At 40.3% G+C, this 25,131-nt stretch overlaps 1 protein-coding gene across 4 annotated transcripts in view; it reads right to left on the bottom strand.

The window, feature by feature from the left end:
* UBE2F (ubiquitin conjugating enzyme E2 F (putative)) overlaps window positions 1-25,131 on the bottom strand; it is a 75,594-nt gene that overhangs the window by 33,172 nt on the left and 17,291 nt on the right. For all 4 annotated transcript variants that reach the window (XM_031008534.3, XM_063695338.1, XM_019022423.4 and 1 more), the window contains exons 3-4: window positions 21,301-21,330; window positions 14,463-14,528 (exon numbers count right to left, since the gene is read on the bottom strand). In XM_031008534.3, coding sequence (XP_030864394.1) covers window positions 14,463-14,528; window positions 21,301-21,330 — 96 coding nt within the window. The remainder of the gene's footprint in view (window positions 1-14,462; window positions 14,529-21,300; window positions 21,331-25,131) is intronic.

Genomic DNA, 25,131 nt, shown 5'->3' with positions numbered 1-25,131 from the left:
AAAACAAACTGTCCAAAATGAGGCACAGAAAGAAAAGTGAACAAAGCCTTGCGACCCAATGGAGGTATAATTTACACGTAGAAGTAATCTACATGTAAGACATATATGATATATATATATATATATATATATATATATAAACTAGAGTGCCAGAAAACAATCACAGAAAAATATTTAAAGAAATGTTGGCAAAATTATTTCTAAATTGGATGAAAACTATAACTCACAGATCCAAAAAGCTTAATAAACCCCAAGTGTGATAAAAAGAAAAAACCACTTCAAAGCACATTATAATCAAACTGCTGAAAGCAGTGATAAGGAGAAAATCTTAAGAGCAGCCAGAGAATAAAATGCACATCGCGTAAAGTGGAACAAAGAATCACCACTAACTTCTAAGGAAAAAATACAGAAGGCAGTAGAATGACATCCTTAAAATGCTGAAACTGTCAACTTAAGAATTCAAACTTCAGCAACACTGACAGAATTCATCACAAGCAAATCTGCACTACAAAAAAATCTTCAAGGATGTTCTTTAGGCAGAAGGAAAATAACAGAGAGGAGAAATCTAGATCTACAAAAGGGAATGAGGGTCATAAATGTTAAGTATGTGGAGACATATATTTTAAAAACAGACTGTGTAAAGCACAGATAATATATTCTGGGTTACAACATATGTAAAAGTAAAACAAATGAGAACTATAAAATAAAGGTTGAGCTGGGAAATGGAAACATACTACTGTTTGTCTAAGCTTCCATCTTAAACATCAGAAAAAGAAGAGCAAATTAAACTGGAAATAAAGAGGAGGGAAATAACAAAGACATGAACAAAATTCAAAAAACAACAGGGCAAAATCAATGAACCTAAAAGTAGGTTCTTTGCAAAGATCAAAAAAATGACAATCTTCTCATTAACCTGATCAAAAGACAAAAATTACAACATCAGTAATTAAAGAGGAGATACAACACAAACTCTACAGAACTTAAAAGGATAAGATGATACTAAGAACATTATATCAATAAATTGAAAAATGCAGATGATATGAGCAAATCCCTTGAAGGACACAAATTAGTGAAGCCCACTCAAGAATAACCCAGGCAGCCCTATATCTATTAGAAATTGTGTTTATACTTAAAATCTTACCACAACAAAACAAAATTCCAGAGACAGGTGGCTTCACAGGTGAATTCTACCACTGAATAAAGAATTAACAGGCCAGGCACAGTGGCTCACACCTGTAATCTCAGCACTTTGGGAGGATCACTTGAGCCCAAGGGTTCGAGACCAGCCTGGGCAACATAGTGAGACCCCCCCGTCTCTACAAAAAATAATTAGCTGGACATGGTAGTGCATCTGCCCACTACGGACGGTGGGCATCTGTAGTCCCAGTTACCTGGGAGCCTGAGGTGGGAGGACTGCTTGAGCCCAGGAGGTTGAGGCTGCAGTGAGGCGTGATCGTGCCACTGCGCTTCAGCCTGGGCAAGAGAGTAAGACCTTGTCTAAAAAAAAATTAATTAACTAATTAATACTAATTCTACACAAACTCTTCCAGAGAATAGGACACTCCCCAAATGCATTCAAAGACCAGAATGCATTACCTTGACACCAAAATTAGGCAACTCATTACCAAAAAAACTACAAATATTCCTCACAGACAGGTAAGGATTTGTAAAAATTCTTAACAAAATACTAATATATCAAACTGAGCAATATATGAAACCATTAACACATAATACATGATGAATTATGGTTTATCTCACAAACGCAGCTTTGGTTCAACATTTGAAAAATAATCTATCAATGTAATTTACCTTATCAACAGACCAAAACAGAAAAACCGTTATGATCACCTCAGTAGATGCAGAAAAAGCATTTGGCAAATTAAGCATCCATTCATTATTGGCCATTTTTGGTTTGGGAGGAAAAAAGCATCCATTCATGATTAAAAAAAAATACATACATACATACATACATACATACATACATATACATATATATGTATATATGCAAACAAGAAGTAGAAAAGAACTTCTCAACCTGATAAAGGGCATCTGCAAAAACCCTATAGCAAGGCCGGAGTCAGTGGCTCACGCCTGTAATCCCAGCACTTTGGGAGACCAAGGCGGGCAGATTACCTGAGGTCAGGAGTTCGAGACCAGCCTGGCCAATATGGTGAAATGCCATATCTACTAAAAATATAAAAATTAGCTGGGCATGGTGGTGGGCACCTGTAGTCCCAGCTAATTAGGAAGCTGAGGCACATGAATCGCCTGAACCCGGGAGGCAGAGGATGCAGTGAGCTGAGATCACACCACTGCACTCCAGCCTGGGCGATAGAGCAAGACTCCATCTCGAAAAAACAGACAAGAACCCTACAGCAAACCATACACGTAATGATGAAAGACTGACAGCATCCCCCTAAGATTAGAAACAAGCCAGCTGGGTGCAGTGGCTCACGCCTGTAATCCCAGCACTTTGGGAGGCAGAGGCAGGCGGATCACCTGAGGTTGGGAGTTCGAGACCAGCCTGACCAACATGGTGAAACCTCATCTCTGCTAAAAATACAAAAATTAGCCGGGTGTGGTGGTGCATGCCTGTAATCCCAGCTACTCGGGAGGCTGAGGCAAGAGAGTTGCTTGAACCTGGGAGGTGGAGGTTGTGGTGAGCTGAGATCATGCCATTGTACTCCAGCCTGGGAAACAAGAAGGAAACTCTCAAAAAAAAAAAGGAACAAGCCAAGGATGTCCCTCTTACCACTTCTATACATGACTGTACTGGAAGTCTTAGACAAGAAAGTAAAGCAAGAAGAGGAAACAGAAGGATACAGACTGAAAGGGAGAGATAAAATTGTCTTTATGCACAGATGGCATGATAGTTTACATAGGAAAGTCCACAGAATCCACAATACAACTACTACAATGAAAAGCAGGTTTATCAAGGTTGTAGGACACAAGGTCACTATACAAAAATCAGCTGTATTTTTATGTACTAGCAACAGAAAACTGAAATGGAGATATAAACCATGTTCATGGATTAGAAGATGTGATAATTAAGATGACAATTGATATGGTTTGGACGTGTGTCCCCTCCAAATCTCATGTTGAAATGTGATGCCCATTGTTTGTTTGAGGTGGGGTCTGGTGGGAGGTGTCTGGGTGATGGGGAAGATCCCTTATGAATGGCTTAGTGCCATGGTAATTAGTGAGTTTTTACTGTTAGTTCATGCAAGAGTTGGTTGTTTAAAAGAGTCTGCATCTCTTTTGCTCCCTCTCTCACCATGTGATACGCCGGCTCCACTTTGCCTTCCGCTAGGATTATAAGCTTCCTGATGCTCTCACTAGAGGCAGATGCCAGCACCGTGCTTCCTACACAGCCTGCAGAACCATAAGCCAAAATTAGCCTCTTCTTTACAAATTACGTGGCCTCAGGTATTTCTTTATAGCAATGCAAATAAACGAACACAGCAATTCTCCCCAAATTGATTTACATTAGAGTCAATGCAGTCCTAATCAAAATCTCAGCAAGTTTTTTGCCGAATTTGACAGGCTGATTCTCAAGTGTATGTGGAAAAGTAAAGGAACAAAAATCACCAAAATAATTTTCTACCAAAAAGTAGAAAAATGTTGAAGGAGTCAGAGGTCACATGATGAGATTTCAAGACTTACTATAAAGCCATAATAATCAAGCAGTAGTATTTGTACAAGTGTAGATGTGCAGAACAATGGAATGGAAGAGAGTCCAGAAGCAGACCCACACATATATAGTCATGTAATGTCAACAAAGGTGCCAAGGTAAGTCAATGGGAAAACCCTCTTCAACAAATGGTGCTAGAAATGGACAATGCAAAAAAGAGATAGAAAAAAAACCCAGAAAACTACACTCTTCTCTTGTATAATATGTGAAAATTAACTCAAACTGGATCACAGACCTAACTGTAAAACCTAGAGCTATAAAACTTCTGCTTTTAAAAAAATAAGGCCGGGCATGGTGGCTCCTGCCTGTAATCCCAGTACTTTGGGAGGCCAAAGTTGGCTGATCACTTGAGCCCAAGAGTCAAGACTAGCTTGTGCAACATGGTGAAACCCTGTCTCTACAAAAAATACAAAAATCAGCCAGGTGTGGTAGCATGTTCCTGTGGTCCCAGCTACCTCAGGAGGCTGAGGCGGAAGGATAACTTGAGCCCAGGAGGTGGAGGTTACAGTGAGCCATGATCGTGCCACTGCATTCCAGCTGGGGCAACAGAGCGAGACCCTGTCTCAAAAAAATAAAATAATTTTAAAAATAAGAGAAAATCTTTGTATTTCTTAGACAAAGATTTCTTAGGACACAACAAACACAAACTATTCTTACTAGTTTTGCATTGCTGCTATAATAAATTTCCACAAACTCTGTGCCTTGAACAATACAAATTTATTATCTTCTGGTGGCCAGAAGACCAAAATGGGTCTCACTGGGCTAAGATCATGAAGTTGGCAAGAGGGCACTCCTTTCTGGATGCCCCAGAAAAGGCTGTCTCTTTGCACTACCAGCGGTCAGAAGCTGCCAGCATCCAGGGCTCATGGGCCCTTCCTCCATCACCAGAGGGAGCAGTGGCAGGTGAGTCTTTCTGCCAGTGCCTCACCTGCTTCCTGCTTCCATTGTCACATCACCTTCTCTGGCTCTAACTGCTTCTCTCTCCCTTTCCACTTTAAGGATCCCTGTAATTACACTGGGTCCACCTAGAAACTCCAGGACAATCTCCCTCCCTTAAGATCAGATGACTAGCAATCTTAATTTATCTGCAACTCTAATTCCCTTTTGCCATGAAACATAACACATTCAACAGGTTCCAGGAATTAAGACACAGACATCTTTTAGGGCCATTATTCTGCCAACCACATTACCACAAAGAAAACAATCATAAGTTGGATATCCCCAAATGAATTTAAAATACATGGTCTTTAAAAGGTCTTCAAGGAAATAAAGACGAGCCATAGACTAGGAAAAAACATTTATAAAACACATCTGATAAAAGACATATCTACGGTAAAGAACTCTTAAAATCCCACAATAAGAAAAAAAACCTTATTTTTTTTTTAAATGAGCACAACAGTTGAGCAGACGCATCTCCAAAAAAGAGACAGTCATTAAGAAAATGCAAATTAATACCACAATTAAATATCACCATGTAACTATTACCATGAGTAAAGTTTTTTCAACTAAATGCTGGTGAAAATACAGAGCAACTAGAATTCTCATACAGTGCTGGTGGAAATGCAAAATAGTGCAGCTACGTGGAAAGAACAATTTTGTAGTTTCTTATAATTTAAGAAAACTGAGAGCAACTCAAATGTCTACCATTTGATGAATGGATAATCAAACTGTGGTACACCCATACAACTGAAATAACAATAAACACAACAACATGGATGAATGTCAAAAGCATTACACTAAATGGGAGAAGCCACATACAAAATGTTGCATACTGTTTGGGTTCATTTAAATAATATCCTGGTAAAGGGAAAACTATAGGGAAAGAAATCAGGTCGATGACTGCCAGGGGCTGGGGATGGAAAGGGGATCTAAAAAGCGGATCGAGGCAACTTTTTGAGGTGATGGAAACTTCCTGTATCTTAACTGCAGTGGTGGTTATGTCAGTGCGTAGGTCTGTCAAAAGGCAGAGAGCTGTCTACCTAAGAATGGTAAACTTACTGTATGTAAATTATAGCTCACTAAACATGATTCTTAAAAAAGATAAAAAGCTTGTGCCACATAAAAGACACCATCAGGTGGAATGGGAAACTTAAAGAGTGGTGGTAATTTTTTAAATGCCAAAAAACTTAAGATTTAAATACTATGTCAGTTTTGGAGATTTTATACACACCATATACATTTTTACTGGAGACCACCAGAATCTGTTTTTGCCCATGGAAATGAATGGTTTTTAAAACAATTCATATCATACTCACTTCAGGAAGCCTGAGCAGCCCACAAGAGAATCTGACTTGGAGTTACGTTTAAGGCAGGGGACAGACCAGTGTGAGAACAGATCAGGTGTCTCTGTATCAGATGATGGGGTGGCCTACTCAGTAGGCACAGTAAGCAAAGAAGCATCACACCAGCCAAATTCTTGGAAGGAGCAAGGAGAGAGCAGTGAATGTTTTCCTGATGAAAGTTAAGAGAATGCTTTGGCAGATAACTGACATTTTAAGAGCTAACATCACATTTCTATTCTACATCGCAAGAAAATTGGCATCTGTATTTTTAAGATTATTTGAAAGAAAAGATTCTACCAAAAAAAAAAACTGTGCTTCTTCAAATTTATCCCCCTTATAATGTTTATCTCCATACTAAAATTAAAAATCAAGCTAGAAAGAAACAGGGATGAGAGTATAAATTTTATGTGTCTGAAACCTTTACATATTAACAATAAACTACATGTAAACTACTACGTGGTCAGGATGTTGGTCAAGGTAATAAGTCTACTCCGGTGCTCTGCTCCATTTCCTTATCTTCCTTACATGTCCATGACTATTTAAATGTTGTCCCAAAACATTCATGCGTCAGCCGGGCATGGTGGCTCATGCCTTTAATCCCAGCACTTTGGGAGGCCAAGGCAGATGGATCACTTGAAGTCAGGAGTTCGAGACCAGCCTGGCCAACATGGGGAAACCCTGTCTCTACCAAAAATAAAAAAATAAATAAATAAAATAAAAATTAGCCGGGCGTGGTGGTGCACACCTGTAATCCCAGCTACTCAGGAGGCTGAGACAGCAGAATCACTTGAACCCAGGAGGCGGAGATTGCAGTGAGTCAAGATCGCACCACTGCACTCCAGCCTGGGTGATGGAGTGAGATTCCGTCTCAAAAAAACAAAAAAACAAAATGTTCATGCATGGAACCATCTCGGGTTTCAGGTTTACCAACTGTAATTCTTTGCTCAAAAATTGGAATATTCCGGCCAGGTGCAGCGGCTCATGCCTGTAATCCCAGCACTTTGGGAGGCCGAGGCAGGAAGATCACCAGAGGTCAGGAGTTCGAGACCAGCCTGGCCAACATAGTGAAACCTCGTCTTTACTAAAAATATAAAAATTATCTGGGTGTGGTGGCGCATGCCTGTAATCCCAGCTACTCGGTAGCCTGAGGCAGGAGAATTGCTTGAACCTGGGAGGCAGAGGTTGCAGTGAGCTGAGATTTGTGTCACTGCACTCCAGCCTGGGCAACAGAGCGAAACTCTGTCTCAAAAAAAAAAAAAAAAAAAATTGGCATATTCCTTTATTACACATTCAGAAATTTCTCCTTCTATAGCTCCAAAGCTCTGAAACAAACCAAACATGATGAGGATAGCAAATAAATCCACTAAACGTTTATGACTCAATGTAAGCTGCACGTTTATTATCATGTATCAGGGAGTTTTTATAAATTAAAATTTCAAAATAAGAAAACATCAATAATCTAATGACTGATACATTCTTTTTTGTTTTGTTTTGTTTTTTGTTGAGACGGAGTCTTGCTCTGTCGCCCAGGCTGGAGTGCAGTGGCGCAATCTCGGCACACTGCAAGCTCCGCCTCCTGGGTTCACGCCATTCTCCTGCCTCAGCCTCCCAAGTAGCTGGGACTACAGGCTCCCACCACCACACCCTGCTAATTTTGTTTTGTATTTTTAGGAGAGATGGGGTTTCACCATGTTAGCAAGGATGGTCTCGATCTCCTGACCTTGTGATCCACCCGCCTTGGCCTCCCAAAGTGCTGGCATTACAGGCATGAGCCACTGGGCCCGGCCTAATGAATGATATATTCTGAAACAAATTTAGAGGAATACACACATAACTACATAAGATTTATAATCTAGCTGTAGAAGTCTCTAATCAGAATTTTTTCTGTATGTAATATCAATAAAAACCCTTTAAAAAAACCCACATATCTGATAAAGGATTCATATCAAGGTATATAAGGAAAGCTTACAACTTAATAAGACAATCAGGCTGGGCGTGGTGGCTCACGCCTGTAATCCCAGCACTTTGGGAGGCTGAGGCAGGCAGATCACCTGAGGTCGGGAGTTCGAGACCAGCCTGACCAACATGGAGAAACCTTGTCTTTAATAAAAATACAAAATTAGCCAGGCGTGGTGGCACATGCCTGTAATCCCAGCTACTTGGGAGGCTGAGGCAGGAGAATCGCTTGAACCAGGAAGCGGAGGTTGCGGTGAGCCGAGATTGCACCATTGCACTCCAGCCTGGGCAACAAGAGTGAAACTTGATCTCAAAAAAAAAAAAAAGGCAAAACTCCTTCTCAAAAAATAAAAAATAAAAGACAATCAATCATATTTTTAAATGGGCAAAATATTTGAAGACTCACTTGAACAAAGAATATATACAGGTAGCAAACAAGCAAACGATAAGATCACCATCACTAGTCATTAGGGAAATGCAAGTTAAAGTTATAATGAGATATATACCTACTAGAATGGCTAAAATTGAAAAGAATGACAATACCAGTTGTTGGTAAGAATATAGAGAAACTGGAATTCTCATTCATTGCTAGTAGGAATGCAAAACTTTGGAAAACTTAATGGCGGTGGTTTTATAAAGTTAAACTTACTCTTACCACATGGTCCAGTAATTCAACTGCTTTGTATTTACCCAGAAGAAATAAAAACATACTGGCAAATGAAGACCTGCACATAAAAATTTTTCACAGCTTCATGTATAATAGCCCCAAAGTGGAAACAACACAAAGGTTCGTCCACTGGTCAATGGGTAAATAAACTGGTATGCGTCCACACAATAGAATACAATTCAACAATACAAAATACAGAATACTGATTAACAACATGGGTGAAACTCAAAAACATTACGTTAAGTAAAAGAATGTAACTTATATCTCAATCAACATTACTTTTAAAAACACTAAAATAGATACATACACACCAATGATCTAGGTTCTACTTCAAGAAGCTAGAAAAAGTAAAGTAAAACCAAAGTATTAGGAAGGAAATAACAAAGAGCAGAAATAAATGAAATGGGCAAACAATTGAGAAAAAAGTCAGTTCTTTGCAAAAATCAACTGCATAAACCTTTAGCTAACATGATCAAGAAAAATGAGAAGCCACAAATTACTGTATCAGTAATGAAAAAGGAGACATCAATATAAGTCTTAAAGATATTAGTAGACTAGTAAGAATATTCTGGGCTGGGCGCAGGGGCTCACGCTTGTAATCCCAGCATTTTGGGAGGCCAAGGCGGGTGGATCACGAGGTCAGGAGATTGAGACCAGCCTGGCCAACATCGTGAAACCTGTCTCTACTAAAAATATAAAAATTAGCTGGGTATGGTGGTGTGCACCTGTGATCCCAGCTACTTGGGAGGCTGAGGCAGGAGAATCGCTCGAACCTGGGAGGTGGAGGTTGCAGTGAGCTGAGATCGCGCCACTGCACTCCAGCCTAGGCGACACAGCGAGACTCCGTCTCAAAAAAAAAAAAAAAAAAAAAAAAAAGAACATCAAAATACTTAACATCTATGAATTTCAAAATAAGTACTATATAAAGCTACGACAATTAAAAGAGTGTGGTACGGGCCTAAGGGTAAACACAGACCAATGGAACAGAATCAAGTCCAAAAAGCAGAACTACACATACACAGTCAATGCTTTTTGGTCAAGCTTTCAAGGTAATTCAATGAAGAAAGGAAAGTCTTTTCATTGAAACAGCTGGATATCTAGATAGATAAAGTAAATCTCAACCTCTGTCTTACTCCATATACAAAAATCAATTCAAGATGGATGATGGACCTTAACATAAAACCTACCATCCTAAAGCTTCTAGGAAAAAAACATAGGAGCATATATTTATAAGTTTCAGGTAAGCAAAAATTTCTGGACAGGACATAAAAGGCACAAACTATTAAAAAATTGATAAACTGCACATCATAAAAATTAAAATTTCAGCCACATGTGGTGGCTCATGCCAGTAATCTCAGCACTTTGGGAGGCCAGGGTGGGCGGATCACTTGAGGCCAAGAGTTTGAGACCATCCTGGCCAACACAGCAAAACCCCGTCTCTACTAAAACTACAATGGATGAAACTCAAAAACATTACATTAAGTAAAAGAGGCTGAGGCCTGAGAATCGCCTGAATCTGGGAGGCAGAGATTTCAGTGAGGTGAAGTTGCACCACTGCACTCCAGGCTGGGTGACAGAGCGAGACTCTGTCTCAAAAAAAAAAAAAAAAAATTCCTCCTCAACAAAAGACAGCATTTTTAAAAGTCACAGAATGGGAGAAAATATTTGCAGCTCATGCACCTGACAAAAGACTTGTATTCAGACCACAGCACAAAATAAAAAGCTTTTTTAGGGCAAAAGACTGGGGCACTTCAGAAAGGAGGATGTATAAATGGCCCGTAAATACATGAAAAGATACTCTACATCATCTGTCACTGGGAAATGCAAATAAAAACCCCAATGATATACCATTTCACACCCAAATGTTGATATATGTGTAGAACAATGGAAACTTCTCATACAGTGCTGGTCAGGGTATGGTACAACCACAGTGGAAAGTTTCTTAAAAGGTTAAGCATGTTATCTTTCCCATGACTCAGAAATTCCACTCTTAGGTAGAATTAAAGAGAAAGGAAAACTATGAACACGAAAAGCTTGTAAAAAAAAAAAAAAAGCTCACGGTAGTCAAACCTCATAGCTTTTGGTTTATTGATACTAGCCAAAACCTAGAAACTACTCAAATGTCTATCACTAGGAAGATAAATTATGACATATTCATTAAAATTCCATAAAAAGGGAATAAACTACTGATTCACACAACATGTGTAAATTTAAAACTATGTTAAGTGAAAGAAGTCAGAGACAAAGAGTACATATATAAGATTCCATTTACATATAAAAAATTCAAGAACAAGCAAAACTAATTTATGGAAATAAAAATCAGAAAGGAATTTTGGATGGTGGTGTAGGGGGCAAGGAACTGGCTGCAAAGAGGCAGAAGGAAACTTTGGGAATGATGGAAATGTTTTTCATCTTTATTGGGGTTATGGTTACATATGTGTATACATTTTCCAAATGTAAGCTATACATTTCAAATTAGTACATTTTATTGTTTATAATTTTATACCTCAGTAAAACTGATTTTAAAATTTTTAATTTAAATTAAAAAAACTGTCATTGTTACTTAAACCCATGTTCCCTTCAGCCTAAAACCATCACCACCAGCACAGCAGGGCAGGCTGGGGTGACCTTCATCAACATGTCAGCCAGGCCACTCACTGAACAGGTCCAGTTTTTCAAACTGTCCCACTAACTTCACAGAATCCTCCACGGGATATTTCAGGCTATCTTTTACGTTTTTGTTTTGTTTCATTTCACTTATTACTACTTTTTCTTGTTTTGCGAGATGATGTGGACACTTTTTTTCTAAATTCGGTCCCTTTCTTTTCCCCATCACCAAATTACATTTCCATGTTTTTCTCTAAAGAGTGTATTTATTCCCAAGCATGAGCAACCATTTCAAAAGCAAACAAAACTATCAAAATGTTAGCAAGTGTGAACAGGAGCCAGATAAAGAGGTGTGAGCTGAAAATGCAGACACAATTCTTCCACTCTTGACCATTCTAACCCCCAGATCATAGATATTAGTGACTTTTCAGCCCTAGCTCCAGGATTACTGGCTACAAATAAGTCCATTTCAAAATCATTTTATTTCATATATTGTTAAAACTTCACAACTTAGACATATCACTGTAATTTGTTTTCAATATGAAGAGGAGCACGATTCTAAAATTTTTTTTAAGAACCGTGATATGAAGCAAGTTTTTCCGGTTGGCATATCTCGGCCACACTTCTCTTAATAATCAAAGGGCAGGCATCACCACAGCTTTCTAATTCACAGACATCACAAAATAAGGGCATATACACAGTATCTAAAAAGCATGCCATGCACAGCTCAATGTTAATGTCCCTGAAGTACACTTATTAAAAATATGAATGTTCAGGCATTAAGTATTTACAGGTACCAAGACACAAGTTACTTTTTATTTATTTTATTTATTTTTTTTGAGACAGCTCTGTCGCTCAGGCTGGAGTGCACTGGGCCGATCTCAGCTCACTGCAACCTCCACCTCCTGGGTTCAAGCGATTCTCCTGCCTCAGCCTCCTGAGTAGCTGGGATTACAGGCACGCACCACCACCACACCTAATTTTTTTGCATGTTTAGTAGAAACGAGGTTTCACTATGTTGGCCTGGCTGGTCTCGAACTCCTGACCTCAAGTGATCCACCCACCTGGGCCTCCCAAAGTGCGGGAATTACAGGCATGAGCCACTGGGCCCAGCCACAGGTTACTTTTTAATCTGATGGAACAGTGAATACAAAAACTGTTAACAATTTTGCTCCATTTTCAAGGACAATTCTAAGACCAACATCAAAGATGCTGTCATATATACAATAATCACAACATTAAAGTGATTCAGTAAAAAATTTCAGTTAGAAAATAAGGGGGGCTGGGCGCAGTGGCTCACGCCTGTAATCCCAGCACTTTGGGAAGCCGAGGCTGGCAGATCACCTGAGGTTAGGAGTTTGAGACTAGCCTGGCCAACACAGTGAAATCCCATCTCTACTAAAAATACAAAAACTAGCTGGGCATGGTGGCGCATGCCTGTAATCCCAGCTACTCAGGAGGCTGAGGCAGGAGAATCACTTGAACCCGGAAGGCGAAAGTTGCAGTGAGCCCGAGATTGCGCCACTGCACTCCAGCCTGGGTGGCAGAGTGAGACTTGGTCTCAAAAAAAAAAAAAAAAAAAAAAACGCGGAGGGGAGGCGGGGAAGAAACATTTATCCAGACTTGCCAGAAACCCAATCACATGACAGTAAAGAGCCTGGAAAAATCAACAAACATCTTTGAGTGGCCAAGGACCACAAAGCCCATGCTTGGGATGGGCAGAGCCACAGCATCCCTGATAGCCATTGAAAATGCCCTAGAAAGGCAGATGAAAGAAAATATTTTACTATAAACACACAAGTCTGAAATTAGTAAACAGAGAACCAATCTTAATCACTACAATGATTTCTGAGAATACCCTACATTACTTAACAGAATAGTAAATGATGTCCATAGCAGTGACCTTGAGTCACCAAGAAAGCATTAGAGTGTGCTCAATACTTCTCGTCAAAAACAGCACAATATGCAATGTGTTTTAGGAAGGCAGCCAAAGGATCGTTAGAGTTTTCATCATTTCACAGTTTAAAGCCCTTCACTACATTTATCTATAGATGTCAGGCACGTGGAACACTCTGCTTTCTAATGATGGTGTTCTATTTGGCATAAAGTACAGCTAATAGAAAAAACAAGAAAGAAAAGAAAAATATATACATAATGATGATGTTCTAGTACTAACTCCTATACCCAAGTACTCTCCTTATCTTAGAAGAATCAGTATCAGACTGATTTATACTTCCAGAGCCCTTTGTGGAACCATCACATAGATAAAATAGAATTTTTTTTTAAGTTTTCAAGCATATTTTGATATTTTGAAACCAGGATTTCTTGTGCTATTATTATCAAACATCTTCCACAGAAAAAGCCCATCCTACCTACAGAGAGACAAGGCCGGGACTTATTTGTGGGTTCATTGCCACCTACCAAAATCCTGTATTCTTTTCCACATTTTAATTAGCTAGTGACTAATAATTCTCAGTTTCTCACTATCTTTCCATCCCCCAAATAAAATAACACCCTATATTTCCACCACCAAACATCCTTCCCTCTTGTTAATTCCCCACAACAGCATCGACCGGTTGCCACCCACTGTCCAACATAAACACCAGTGGGTTGTGAAGTGTGGGAATGTGCAGCTCTTGGAGCTGCATTGTAACTAGAAAATATACAAGTCCTCCTCTTGCTGTCACTTTGACCAAGAAGAAATATGTTGCCATGCTGGGGCAGCTCAGGGATTAGACACTTATCCGTCTTACTGAGGACAGCTGGTAATCTTCTGTCTGCTTCTGTGTGCCAGAGCCTGGGCTTAAGTGCTTTACCCATACTATCTGTTTAATCCCCACAACTGTCCTACGAGATAGGTCCTATTCGATTCCACTTTGTAGATAGGCAGGCTGTGGCTAAAAGGTTAAGCAACTTAACCAAGGTCACACTATTCCTACGTAAGGGAAAAGGATTGGAACCCACTTACGACTTCAGAGCCCACACTCTTCACTATACACCAACTGCCTCAGCTGTCATTAACTTTAGTTATATTTATACATCATTGTTGAGAGTGTACACTGAATGCCTCAAATTCACTTTAATATGCTTTATTTCATTCACTATGAAGTATATATCTTATCTTCATATGAAATTGCTATTAATGTGTTAATTTTTTAAAAGCTAGAGGACAAACCAAAGCAAAGATTACAGGTTTGGGCAGCCTTTATAATTTGCTGTTTGAAATCACTTTAATACTTAAGTTATGTAAGAATATTACCTGGGGTTACTGTTAGCTGAAAACAGTGAAGCTTGTTTGGATCAGGAAAATGCACTTTACACGTACCTGCAAAAGAAACAGCACATCAGGAAGGTCTGGCAGTGAGCAGCAGTCCATATGTTGACGCTAACCTTTGAACACATGTAAAGTTAGCGGTGCTACAGGGATTCGTATGGTTTATGGAAAGTTGGTAGATCTCCCTCCCTATTTGTCTGATAATAATCGTGCCAATACTCTAAAATTGCAAACCAGTGGTTTTTGTCATGTGCTTTTCTCCTTACAGTCTTTTACTAGTTAATTCCAAATAGAGATGTTTTCCTTCAACCTTTAAGTGGTCACTAAACCATTTATTTCAAGAATTATGCTACTGTACTTTGACAAGAAGAAACCATATCTCAGGGAGATTAACACATGCAGGCAAAGGCTAACTAAACACGAAAAAACCAGGAAAGAGCCCAGGTCAACTCTGTTGCCCTAGCACCACAGACATTCAGTCACCATGGTAAATGGAAGTTCTTTATAAAGAAGGGTGCTGGCCGGGCGTGGTGGCTTACGCCTGTAATCCCAGCTACTTGGGAGGCTGAGGCAGGAGAATCGCTTGAACCCAGGAGATGGAGGTTGCAGTGAGCCAAGATCGCGCCATTGCACTCCAGCTTGGGCAACAAGAGTGAAACTCTGCCTCAAAAAAAAAAAAAAAAAAAAAAGAAGAAGAAGAAGAAGAGTGCGCCCAGGACTTAGCTCCCACCCAGCCAGAGTTTACCATAATCTTTTATCTTTTTAAAAAATACCTTTACTACCTAAGTGGTAAATCAGCTTGCTTTATTGGTAAAATAAGGCTCTACTGACCCAGATGGCAATGTTCTGTGCCCACTGGTCCAAATCATAAGAGGCCTGAATCAGGACAAAGTGTTCCCCTGGGAGAGAAGCTACTGGCTGCTGGTGCAGGCCAGGGAAGTTGATTGCATCCCACCCATCTCCTTCAAACAAATGACACACAGCTAATTACCCATTGGAAAAATACCCAAGGAATCTGGAAGGAATATATATAGAAATTTTCTACATCTATAAAATCAGAAAATACTATGCTAAACTTTTTTTTAGATGGGGTCTCACTCTGTTGCCTGGACTGGAGGACAGTGGCATGATTCCAGCTCACCGCAACCTCTGCCTCCAAGGCTCAGGTGATCCTCCCACCTCGGCCTCCTGAGTAGCAGGGACTACAGGTGCACACCACCACACCTGGCTAATTTTTGTATCTTTTGTAGAGACAGGTTTTCGCCATGTTACCCAGGCTAGTCTTGAACTCCCATGCTCAAGTGATCCACTCACCTTGGCCTCTGAAAGTGCTAGGATTACAGGCATGGGCCACCACACCAGGCCTATGCTAAACTTCTCAGTTCACCACTGGTGGTGAACTAAACATGGAAAAACCAGGAAAAACCCAGGTCAAATTTCTACTCTGTTCTCCTAGCACCACAGACATCCACAGTCACCACGGCAAATGGAAGTTAAAAAGAAGAGTGCTGGCCAGGCATGGTGGATCATGTCTGTAATCCCAGAACTTTGGGAGGCCAAGGTAGGCGGTTCATGAGGTCAGTAGTTTGAGACCAGCCTGGCCAACATGGTGAAACCCCGTCTCTACTAACAATACAAAAATTAGCTGGGCAAGGTGGCGGGCACCTGTAGTCCCAGCTACTTGGGAGGCTGAGGCAGGAGAATTGCCTGAACCTGGGAGGCAGAGGTTGCAGTGAGCTGAGATCACGCCACTGCCCTCCAGCCTGGGCAACAAAGCGAGACTCTGTCTGAAAAAAAAAAGAGTGCTGCCCAGGAGTTAGCTCCCACCCAGAATTTACTATGATATTTTGTCTTTTTAAGTTTTTAAAGTTTTTTTAGAAGACTTTTTAAAAATTTGTTTAAAGTTTTCTTACAAGTTCCACCAAAAGTATTTGCTTAGTTTGACAATGATAAAAATTTTTATCGAAAACAGGACAATTCAAATTTCTACTCAGAGGTGACCTTAGAGACGATCTAGTCCAACATCCTCAATTAGGAGACATAAGTAGAAGGTCCAGACAGGTTTGGTGACTAGCCCAAGATCATACAGGTTATCAACAGAAGCAAGGTTAATTCCTACATTAATAACTGGTTCATGACTCCTTCCCCTACCTCATGCCTCATTTCCTTTCAGTACTTAATGACCATGTTAAGACATGGGACACCTGTATATACAAGCAACAAATAACACAGGACTGTTAGTGGGGTTTCCTTTCCAGAGTGAAAACTGTCTAGAAAAGCAAGAAGCAGTCTTAGAGATGACAATGTCACAGTCCTTACTTGAGAAATAAAGAAACTGGAGCCAAAGAGTTCAAGACTTTCCCCAAAATTACACACTTAGAACTATGTGTGAAATACTTAAAATGGGCTTTATTCTTCCTAATCTTAACTTGCAAAGATAAATGCCATCCTTCTAGTGAGTTCTAAGTAACAAAAACATATAATTCTGACTTGGGAAATGTTTCAATGATTCACTGAAGTCGGCATCATGTATTTGTTTTTAATATCTGGCATTCTCCTTTGTTTTAACAGACAGATGCAGAAATCAATAGCTCCAAAAAAGCTGGCCCATCAAGAATAAAGAAATTATCGGCCGGTCGCAGTGGCTCATGCCTGTAATAATAGCACTTTGGGAGGCCAAGGCAGGTGGATCACCAGAGGTTAGGAGTTCAAGACTAGCCTGGCCAACATGGTAAAACCCCCTCTCTACTAAAAATACAAAAAATTAGCCGGATGTGATGGCGCATGCCTGTAATCCCAGCTGAGGGGGAGGCTGAGGCAGGAGAACTGCTTGAACCCGGGGGCAGAGGTTGCAGTGAGCCGAGATCGTGCCACTTCACTTCAGCCTGGGTGAAAGAACGTGACTCTGTCTCAAAAAAAAAAAAAAAAAAAAAGAAATTATCAAAGTGGATTACAAAGCAATAAAACTATGCCAGGCGCAGCGGCTCATGCCTGTAATCCTGGCAAAACCCCGTCTCCACTAAAAATACAAAAATTGGCTAGGCGTGGTGGCGGGCACCTGTAATCCCAGCTACTCAGGAGGCTGAGGCAGGAAAGTCACTTGAATCCAGGAAGTGGAGGTCGCAGTGAGCCGAGATCGCGCCACTGCATTCCAGCCTGGGTGACAGAGCAAGACTGTCTCAAAAAAAAGAAAAAAAAAAAAAAAGAAAGAAAAGAAAAGAAAGGTTAAGTTCTAAAAACAACAAAAAAAAATTTAACAGGTTTTTGTTCCAGTTCAATGCACTAGAATTAAGCTTTTTATCTACATGTAGGCATGCACTATCTGAGCCTCTAATATTTCAGTCTATCTGAAAGAAACATTTTAAATTTTTTTGCAGAGAAACCGCTACAAACTTGCATGTGCAGAGCTCCAAACTAGTTCCGAATAGTTACTAAGTGGTACTGATACAAGGCAAGTTATTTTGTTTGCCTTTGTAAATATTTTAGAAAGATAATTAAATAGATAGTAAAGGGTTATTCATTGGTGGCTTCTTGTTTTCTCTTTAGCATAATGAGACATATTTTTGGAAAGCATGGCTTACTTGAATAAAATGATATAATTTCCCCCTCTTCGATTAGGAGAGAAGGTAGGGAGAAAGAATGAAAGAAGGGGCAGGGAGCATGCTGTCTTTTTATCTGACACCATAGCCATAGCGCTAGGAGATGTGCCATACTTCTTTCAAACCTAAGGTATGCAGTTACAATCCTGATTTGAAAGCCAGTCATAAAATTTTCTTGTTTTTAAAGTACACTCTATGGGTTAAAAACCAACAATCTCTGTAAGATATGTATCAAGGATGAATGAACCATTTATAAGTGGGACCTTTTCTGTGGTTTTGATTAAATGTCTACATGTGTTGGCCATGCACAGTGGCTCGTGCCTGTCATCTCAGCTCTTTAGGAGGCCAAGGTGGGAGGATCACTTGAGCCCAGGAGTTTGAGATCAGCCTGGGCAACACAGGAGACTCCATCTCTACAAAAAAAAATAATAATTTTATTATTTTTTCTTTTTTGAGACAGAGTCTCGCTCTGTCGCCCAGGCTGGAGTGCACTGGTGCTATCTCGGCTCACTGCAAGCTCCGCCTCCTGGGTTCACGCCATTTTCCTGCCTCAGCCTCCCGAGTAGCTGGGACTACAGGCGTCCACCATGACGCCTGGCTAATTTTTTGTATAAAAAATAATAATAATTTTTAAAAATTAGCTAGGCGTGGTAGCATGCACCTGAGGTCTGAAGTCTCAGCTGCTCAGGAGACTGAGGTGGGAGATCACTTGAGCCCAGGAGGTCCAGACTGCAGTGAGCCACACTCATGCCACTGTACTCCAACTTGGGCAACAAAGAGAGACCCTGTTTATTTAAAAAAAAAAAAAAAAAAAGGTTTACATGTATATACAGGCTCAAGTCGGGGGCCTGTGGGAAGATAAGATGGGACTGGAAAGCAGAGGGATTATTTTATTTTATTTTTATTAGGAAAATGTCCTAATAAAAGAGAAGAGTATAATGAACCCATCCCCCAGCTTCAACATTTTGCCAATCTTGCTTGTCTATCCTGCCCCCCCGCCCCCGCAGTTATTTGTTTATTGTTTGTCTTCCTGTAGCATTTTAAAGCAAACCACTTCATCTGTAAATACTTCAGTGGGTAGAAAGATAACTTTTTTTTTTTTTTTTGAGACAGTCTCACTCCATCGCCCAGGAGTGCAGTGGCACAATCTCAGCTCACTGCAACCTCCGCCTCCTGGGTTCAAGCAATTCTCTTGCCTCAGCCTCCCGAGCAGCTGGGATTACAGGTGCATACCACAACTAGCTAAATTTGTACTTTTAGTAGAGACAGGGTTTCATCATGTTGACCAAGCTGGTCTCGAACTCCTGAGCTCAAATGATCCACTTGCTTCAGCCTCCCAAAGTGTTGGGAATACAGGCGTGAGCCACTGCACCCAGCCAGAAAGATAACCTTTTAACAGAATCTCAAGATATTGCCTCATTTCCGAGTTGAAGAAAACTTTGAGGTCAAGCAGTCCAGTGTCTTTCAAAACACTTTCAACTGAGATCCACAGTAAGAAACATATTTTATATCAAAACTCACTATACCTACCCATAAATTCTATATGCTGAAAATAATCTTTTGGCTGGGCGCGGTGGCTCACACCTGTAATCCCAGCACTTTGGGAGGCTGAGGCAGAAGGATCACTTGAGCCCAAGAGTTTGAGACCAGCCTGCCCAACAAGGCAAAAACCCATCTCTGCTAAAAATACAAAAATTAGCCTGGCGTGGTGGTGCATGCCTGTGGTCCCAGCTACTCGGGAGGCTGAGGCGCAAGAATCACTTGAACCTAGGAGGCAGAGGTTGCAGTGAACCGAGATCTCACCACTGCACTCCAGCCTGGGCGACAGAGTGAGACTCTGTCTTGAAAATAATAATAATTTTTTAAGAAACATTACATACTTACCCTCTCAAACTGATTTCACAACCATGGAGAGGTTGCAACCCACCATTATCTTTCCTACTTCAGATGGAGGCTGGAATGGGCCCTGTCCTGCCCCATGTCAGAGATACCTCCACATCCAAACCTAAGTTCTCTCTAGCACTCACCCAAACCAGCAGACCCACTTATAAAATATTTCACCATTACCCACAGACATCCTCAGCCCCAGAACTAATTTTAAAGGAAGTACGATGATAAAAAGTTGTAATTCAAAAAATACTAAAATGATCAAAGCTTTCAGGCTTTAATGATCTTTTGAAATAATCAAGGGTTTGGAAGATTAATGATAGAGAAAATATGACATGTATTACAAAAGTGAACTGCCTGATAAATAGCTTTCCGAATGTACCATGCTCATGAGTGAAGACTGCATGCTGACCCTGTGTGTCTGGGGCAGAAACAATCAAGCAAGATGGACACCCACTGACAGCAAGGCAGTGCAGCCACCCCTCAAACATGCAGACAAGTTACAAATGAGAACTTTGCCAAAAAGCTGGTATCATCCCTAACAAAAGTGGAACTGTTATTGATTTATATACTTTTTCACTCAAAGTGGATGTGGGACAGAATGCATCTGGAAGAGGCAAAAACCTAACCAAATGCACCTCTGCTATGCTAAGGAGAGATAGAAAGCGCTCAGAAAGATGGCAGAAACTTGTTCTTTTCTTTTTTTTTTTTTTAAGACAGAGTCTCACTCTGTCACCCAGGCTGGAGTGCAATGGCGCAGTCTTGGCTCACTGCAACCTCCGCCTCTTGGGTTCAAGCGACTCTAGTGCCTTAGCCTCCCGAGTAGCTGGGGCTACAGTGATGCAGCACCAGGCCCAGCTAATCCAATTTTTTTTTTTTTTTTGAGATGGAGTCTTGCTCTGTTGCCCAGGTTGGAGTGCAGTGGCCTGATCTCAGCTCACTGCAACCTCTGCCTCCTAGGTTCAAGTGATTCTCCTGCCTCAGCCTCCCAAGTAGCTGGAACTACAGGCATGCACCACCATGCTCAGCTAATTTTTGTAGTTTTAGTAGAGACAGGGTTTCACCATGTTGGCCAGGCTGGTCTCGAACTCCTGACCTCAAGTGATCCAGCTGCCTCTGCCTCCCAAAGTGCTGAGACTAGCAGCATGAGCCACCATGCCTGGCCTACCTTGTTCTTATTAGACACTTGAAAAAATCCTACCTTTTCACAGAAAATTAAAATTCATTCCTAACATACATGAAAAATAGGCTTTTTACTATACAAGGTTATTAAACATAAAAAGTTTTCTTCATGCAATTATTTCACAGTACTTAGTGTTTGGGGATGCTATACTTACAAGGTAAATTAGCTTCAAGTTCTGCAACCTCTGTAGAAACAAAGAAATTATTATTAATATTAGTCAATTACTCCACATAAAATCACCAGTTCTAAATTGGAAATTTCCTCTAGAACACTGAATTAAAAAAAAAAAAAAATGGATGAACTGAATAAAACCTGGTCTAAAGTTTAGACTTTAAGCCATTTAGCTGCTTTCGATATACAAAGTGACTAGCAGAATGCCAACAAATTCAGTCAAAAGTCCTTGAATATTCACTTTAATGTAAAAGAAAAACATTTTAAATTAACATAGAAATGACCTATAGGTAGCCAGTCACTACAGTGTTTTTAAAAAGTGGTTCCAAGTACTGGAATGATTCCTCTCAAAATCTGATCTATATGCACCTTGTGTCTATGTCTGTTCCCAGTGCTGTCTTCCAGTTACCCCCTCATAGCTGCATTTCTTGGCCCCAGTCCTCTGCCTCAGGGCCTCAGACATCGCAGTCCCTCTTCCACGAGCCATTCATTTGGTGTTTAAGCCCAGCACCCCCTCTGCAGGACAAAACTGCAAACCCTCGCCACAATCCTGGTCACCACTTCTATTCAACACAGTGTTAGAAGTCTAAACCAGAGCAATCAGACAAGAAAAACAAATAAAAGGCATCCAAACTAGAAAGAAAGAAAGAAAATTATCCCAGTTTCATGTGACAAGATCGTATATGCAGAAAGCCCTAAAGACTGCCCTGCCCTTCCCCACACACACACCCACTTTAGAATAAAATTGTTGGGAATAAATTTAAGGAGATAAAAGATCTGTATACTGAAAACTGTAAAACATTGATGAAAGACATTAAAGAAGACACAAATAAATATATGGAAAGATATACTCTGTTCACATATTTGAAGAATTAATATTGTTAAAATGTCCATACTACCCAAAGCAATCTACAGATTCAATGCAATCCCTATCAAAATTCCAATGGCATTTTTCACAGAAATTAAAAAAACAATTCTAAAATTTGTCTGGAATCACAAAATACCCTGAAAAACCAAAGCAGCTTGAAAAAGAACAAAGTTGTAAGCATCACACTTTCTGATTTCAAGCTATAGAAATCAAAATAGCACAGTACTGGCTTAAAAACAGACACATAGAACAGAAAATAGAATCCAGAAGTAAACCTAAGCATATAAAAGTCAACTAATTTATGACACAGGTACCAAGAAAACACCATGGGGAAAGGATAGTTCCTTCAATAAATGGTGTTGGGAAAACTGGATATTCACATGCAAGGGAATAAAATTGGCTCCTTATCTTATACCATACATGAAAAATCAACTCAAAATGAATTAAAGACTTAAATGTAAGACCTGAAAGTATAAAACTCCTAGAAGAAAAGATAGGGAATAAGTTCCTTGACAAGGGCCTTGGCAATGATTTTTTTGATATCACACCAAAAGCTCAGAGAACAAAAGCAAAAATAAGCAAGTGGGATTACATCAAACTAAAAAGCTTCTGTACAATAAAGGAAACAATCAGCAAAATAAAAAGGCAGCCTATGTGCCAGGCATGGTGGCTCCCGCCTGTAATCCCAATACTTTGTGAGGTCAGGTGGGTAGATAGCTTGAGCCCAGGAGTTTAAAGGCCTACCTGGGCAACACAGCAAAACCATTTTTTTTTTTAACAAAATATACAAAAATTAATGGGGTGTGGTGGCACACACCTGTAGTCCCAACTGCTCAAGATATTGAAGTGGGAGGATCACCTGAGCCTGGGAAGTCGAGGCTGCAGTAAGCCGGGACCACACCGCTGCACTCTACACCACTCACTCTACGTGACAGAGTGAGACCCCGTCTCAAAAAAAAAAAAAAAAAGAAAAGGTAGTCTATGAATTGGGAGAAAATATTTACAAATCATATATTTGATAAACAGATTAATATCTAAAATATATAAGGAAATCACACAACTCAATAGCAAAAAAAAATTAAAAATGGGCAAAAAACATGAATAGACATATCTCCAAAGAAGAAATAAAAATGGCCAACAGATACATGCAAAGGTGCTCAACATCACTGAACATCAGGGAAATACAAATCAAAATCATGAGAAATCACCTCACACCTGTTAGAATGGCTGCTATCAAAAAGAGAGAGAAATGTTGGCAAGAAGGTGGAAAAAAGAGAATCCTTGTATACTGATAGCAGGGCTGTAAACTTGGTATAGCCATTATGGAAAACAGTATGGAAGTTCCTCAAAAAATTAAAAATAGAACTACCATATCACCCAGCAATCCCACTCTGGTTATCTACCCAAAGACAACAAAATCAGTATGTGGAACAGATATCTGCACTTCCATATTCATTGGACTAATATGGAAATAACCTAAGTGTCACTGACAACTGGATAAAGAAATTGTGGTACACACAGTATATATGTTGGAACACTGTTCAGCCTTAAAAAAGAGATCCTGTCATTTGCAACAACATGGGCAAATCTAGACATTATGCTACATAAAATAAGCCAGACACACAAAGACAAATACTACATGATCTTACATATATGTAGAATCTAAAGTCAAAATGAAGGAACAGAAAACGGTGGTGACTAGGGCATGGGAGTGGGGAAGGGGGCAGAATGGGGGGGATACAAAGTTACAGGTATATAGGATGAATAAGTCTAGAGATCTAAAGTACAGCATGATGACTATAGTTCATAATATTGTTTTATATGCTGGAAATTTGCCAACAGAGTAGATTCAGATGTTACCATTTTAAAAAAGGTAAACTATATGAGAAGATGAATATATTAATTCACCTGACTGTAGTAAACAACCTACTACTATGTTTATCAAAGCAGCATATTGGACCTGGCACTGTGGCTAATGCCTGTAATCCCAGTGCTTTGGGAGGCCGAGGCAGGAGGATTGCTTCAGGCCAGGAGTTTGAGACCAGCCTGGGCAACACAGTGAGACCACCATCTCTTTTTTTTTTTTTTTCGCATTTTTCCACAACCTCCCAACCTCTTAAAACAAACAAACAAACAAACAAGAGTCAGGCGTGGTGGTGAATGCCTGTAGTCCCAACTACTCAGGAGTCTGAGGTGGGAAGGTCACTTGAACCTAGGAGTTTGAGGTTATAAGGAGCAATCATCGCCTCACTGTGCTCCAGCCTGGGCAACAAAGTGAGACCCTGTCTCAAAAAAAAAAAAAAAAACCACAAAAACCTTCTTGTTGCACACCTTAAATATTTACAATAAACAGCTAATTAATTAAAAACAAAAACCTGCAGTTTAGCAGGCCATAGGGAAGGGTACCCTCCGAAATAACTGACCTGGCAACGTCCTCTGTGCCTCAGACAGAAAGTAGTGTGCTCTGGGGTCTTTGGGACAGGGAGATTCTCTCCAGCTATGCGGACTGAGGAAAGAGGAAGTTTCTGAGTTGGGCTTTGGCAAGTAAGTAAAATTTAGTCCTGCAGAGTTAGGGGAAAAGAGGAGTATTCCAAGCAGACAAATTAGCAATGTGCGAAAGCACAGTGCATGGAAAAGCACAGAAACCAGACAGCATCCAGTGTGGCCAGAACAAAGGTCCCAAAACAACAGCAGAGCACTGGGAAACAAAGTAGAAAAACAGAAACAGGAGCGTGGAGAGAGCCATTGGAGATTTCTGAATAGAAGTTTCTAAACTTTGCTTAAAGAGGACAATCTTAGAAAGGGCAAAGTGGAGGGCAGTGACCTAAGAGATGGGCAGCAAGCACCTGGCAAAGGCAGAAAAGTGTGGGGGCTTCAGAGCAAACAGAATGGAGAGGTTCCAGCAACTCTGAGTGGGTGGAGGGGGTCAAAGATGGCACCCAGGGG

This window comes from Gorilla gorilla, chromosome 11 (assembly GCF_029281585.2).
Source record: "Gorilla gorilla gorilla isolate KB3781 chromosome 11, NHGRI_mGorGor1-v2.1_pri, whole genome shotgun sequence".
Lineage (NCBI taxonomy): Eukaryota > Metazoa > Chordata > Mammalia > Primates > Hominidae > Gorilla > Gorilla gorilla.
Note: the sequence above shows the minus strand (reverse complement) of the source record. Positions and strands in the feature narration are given on the sequence as shown.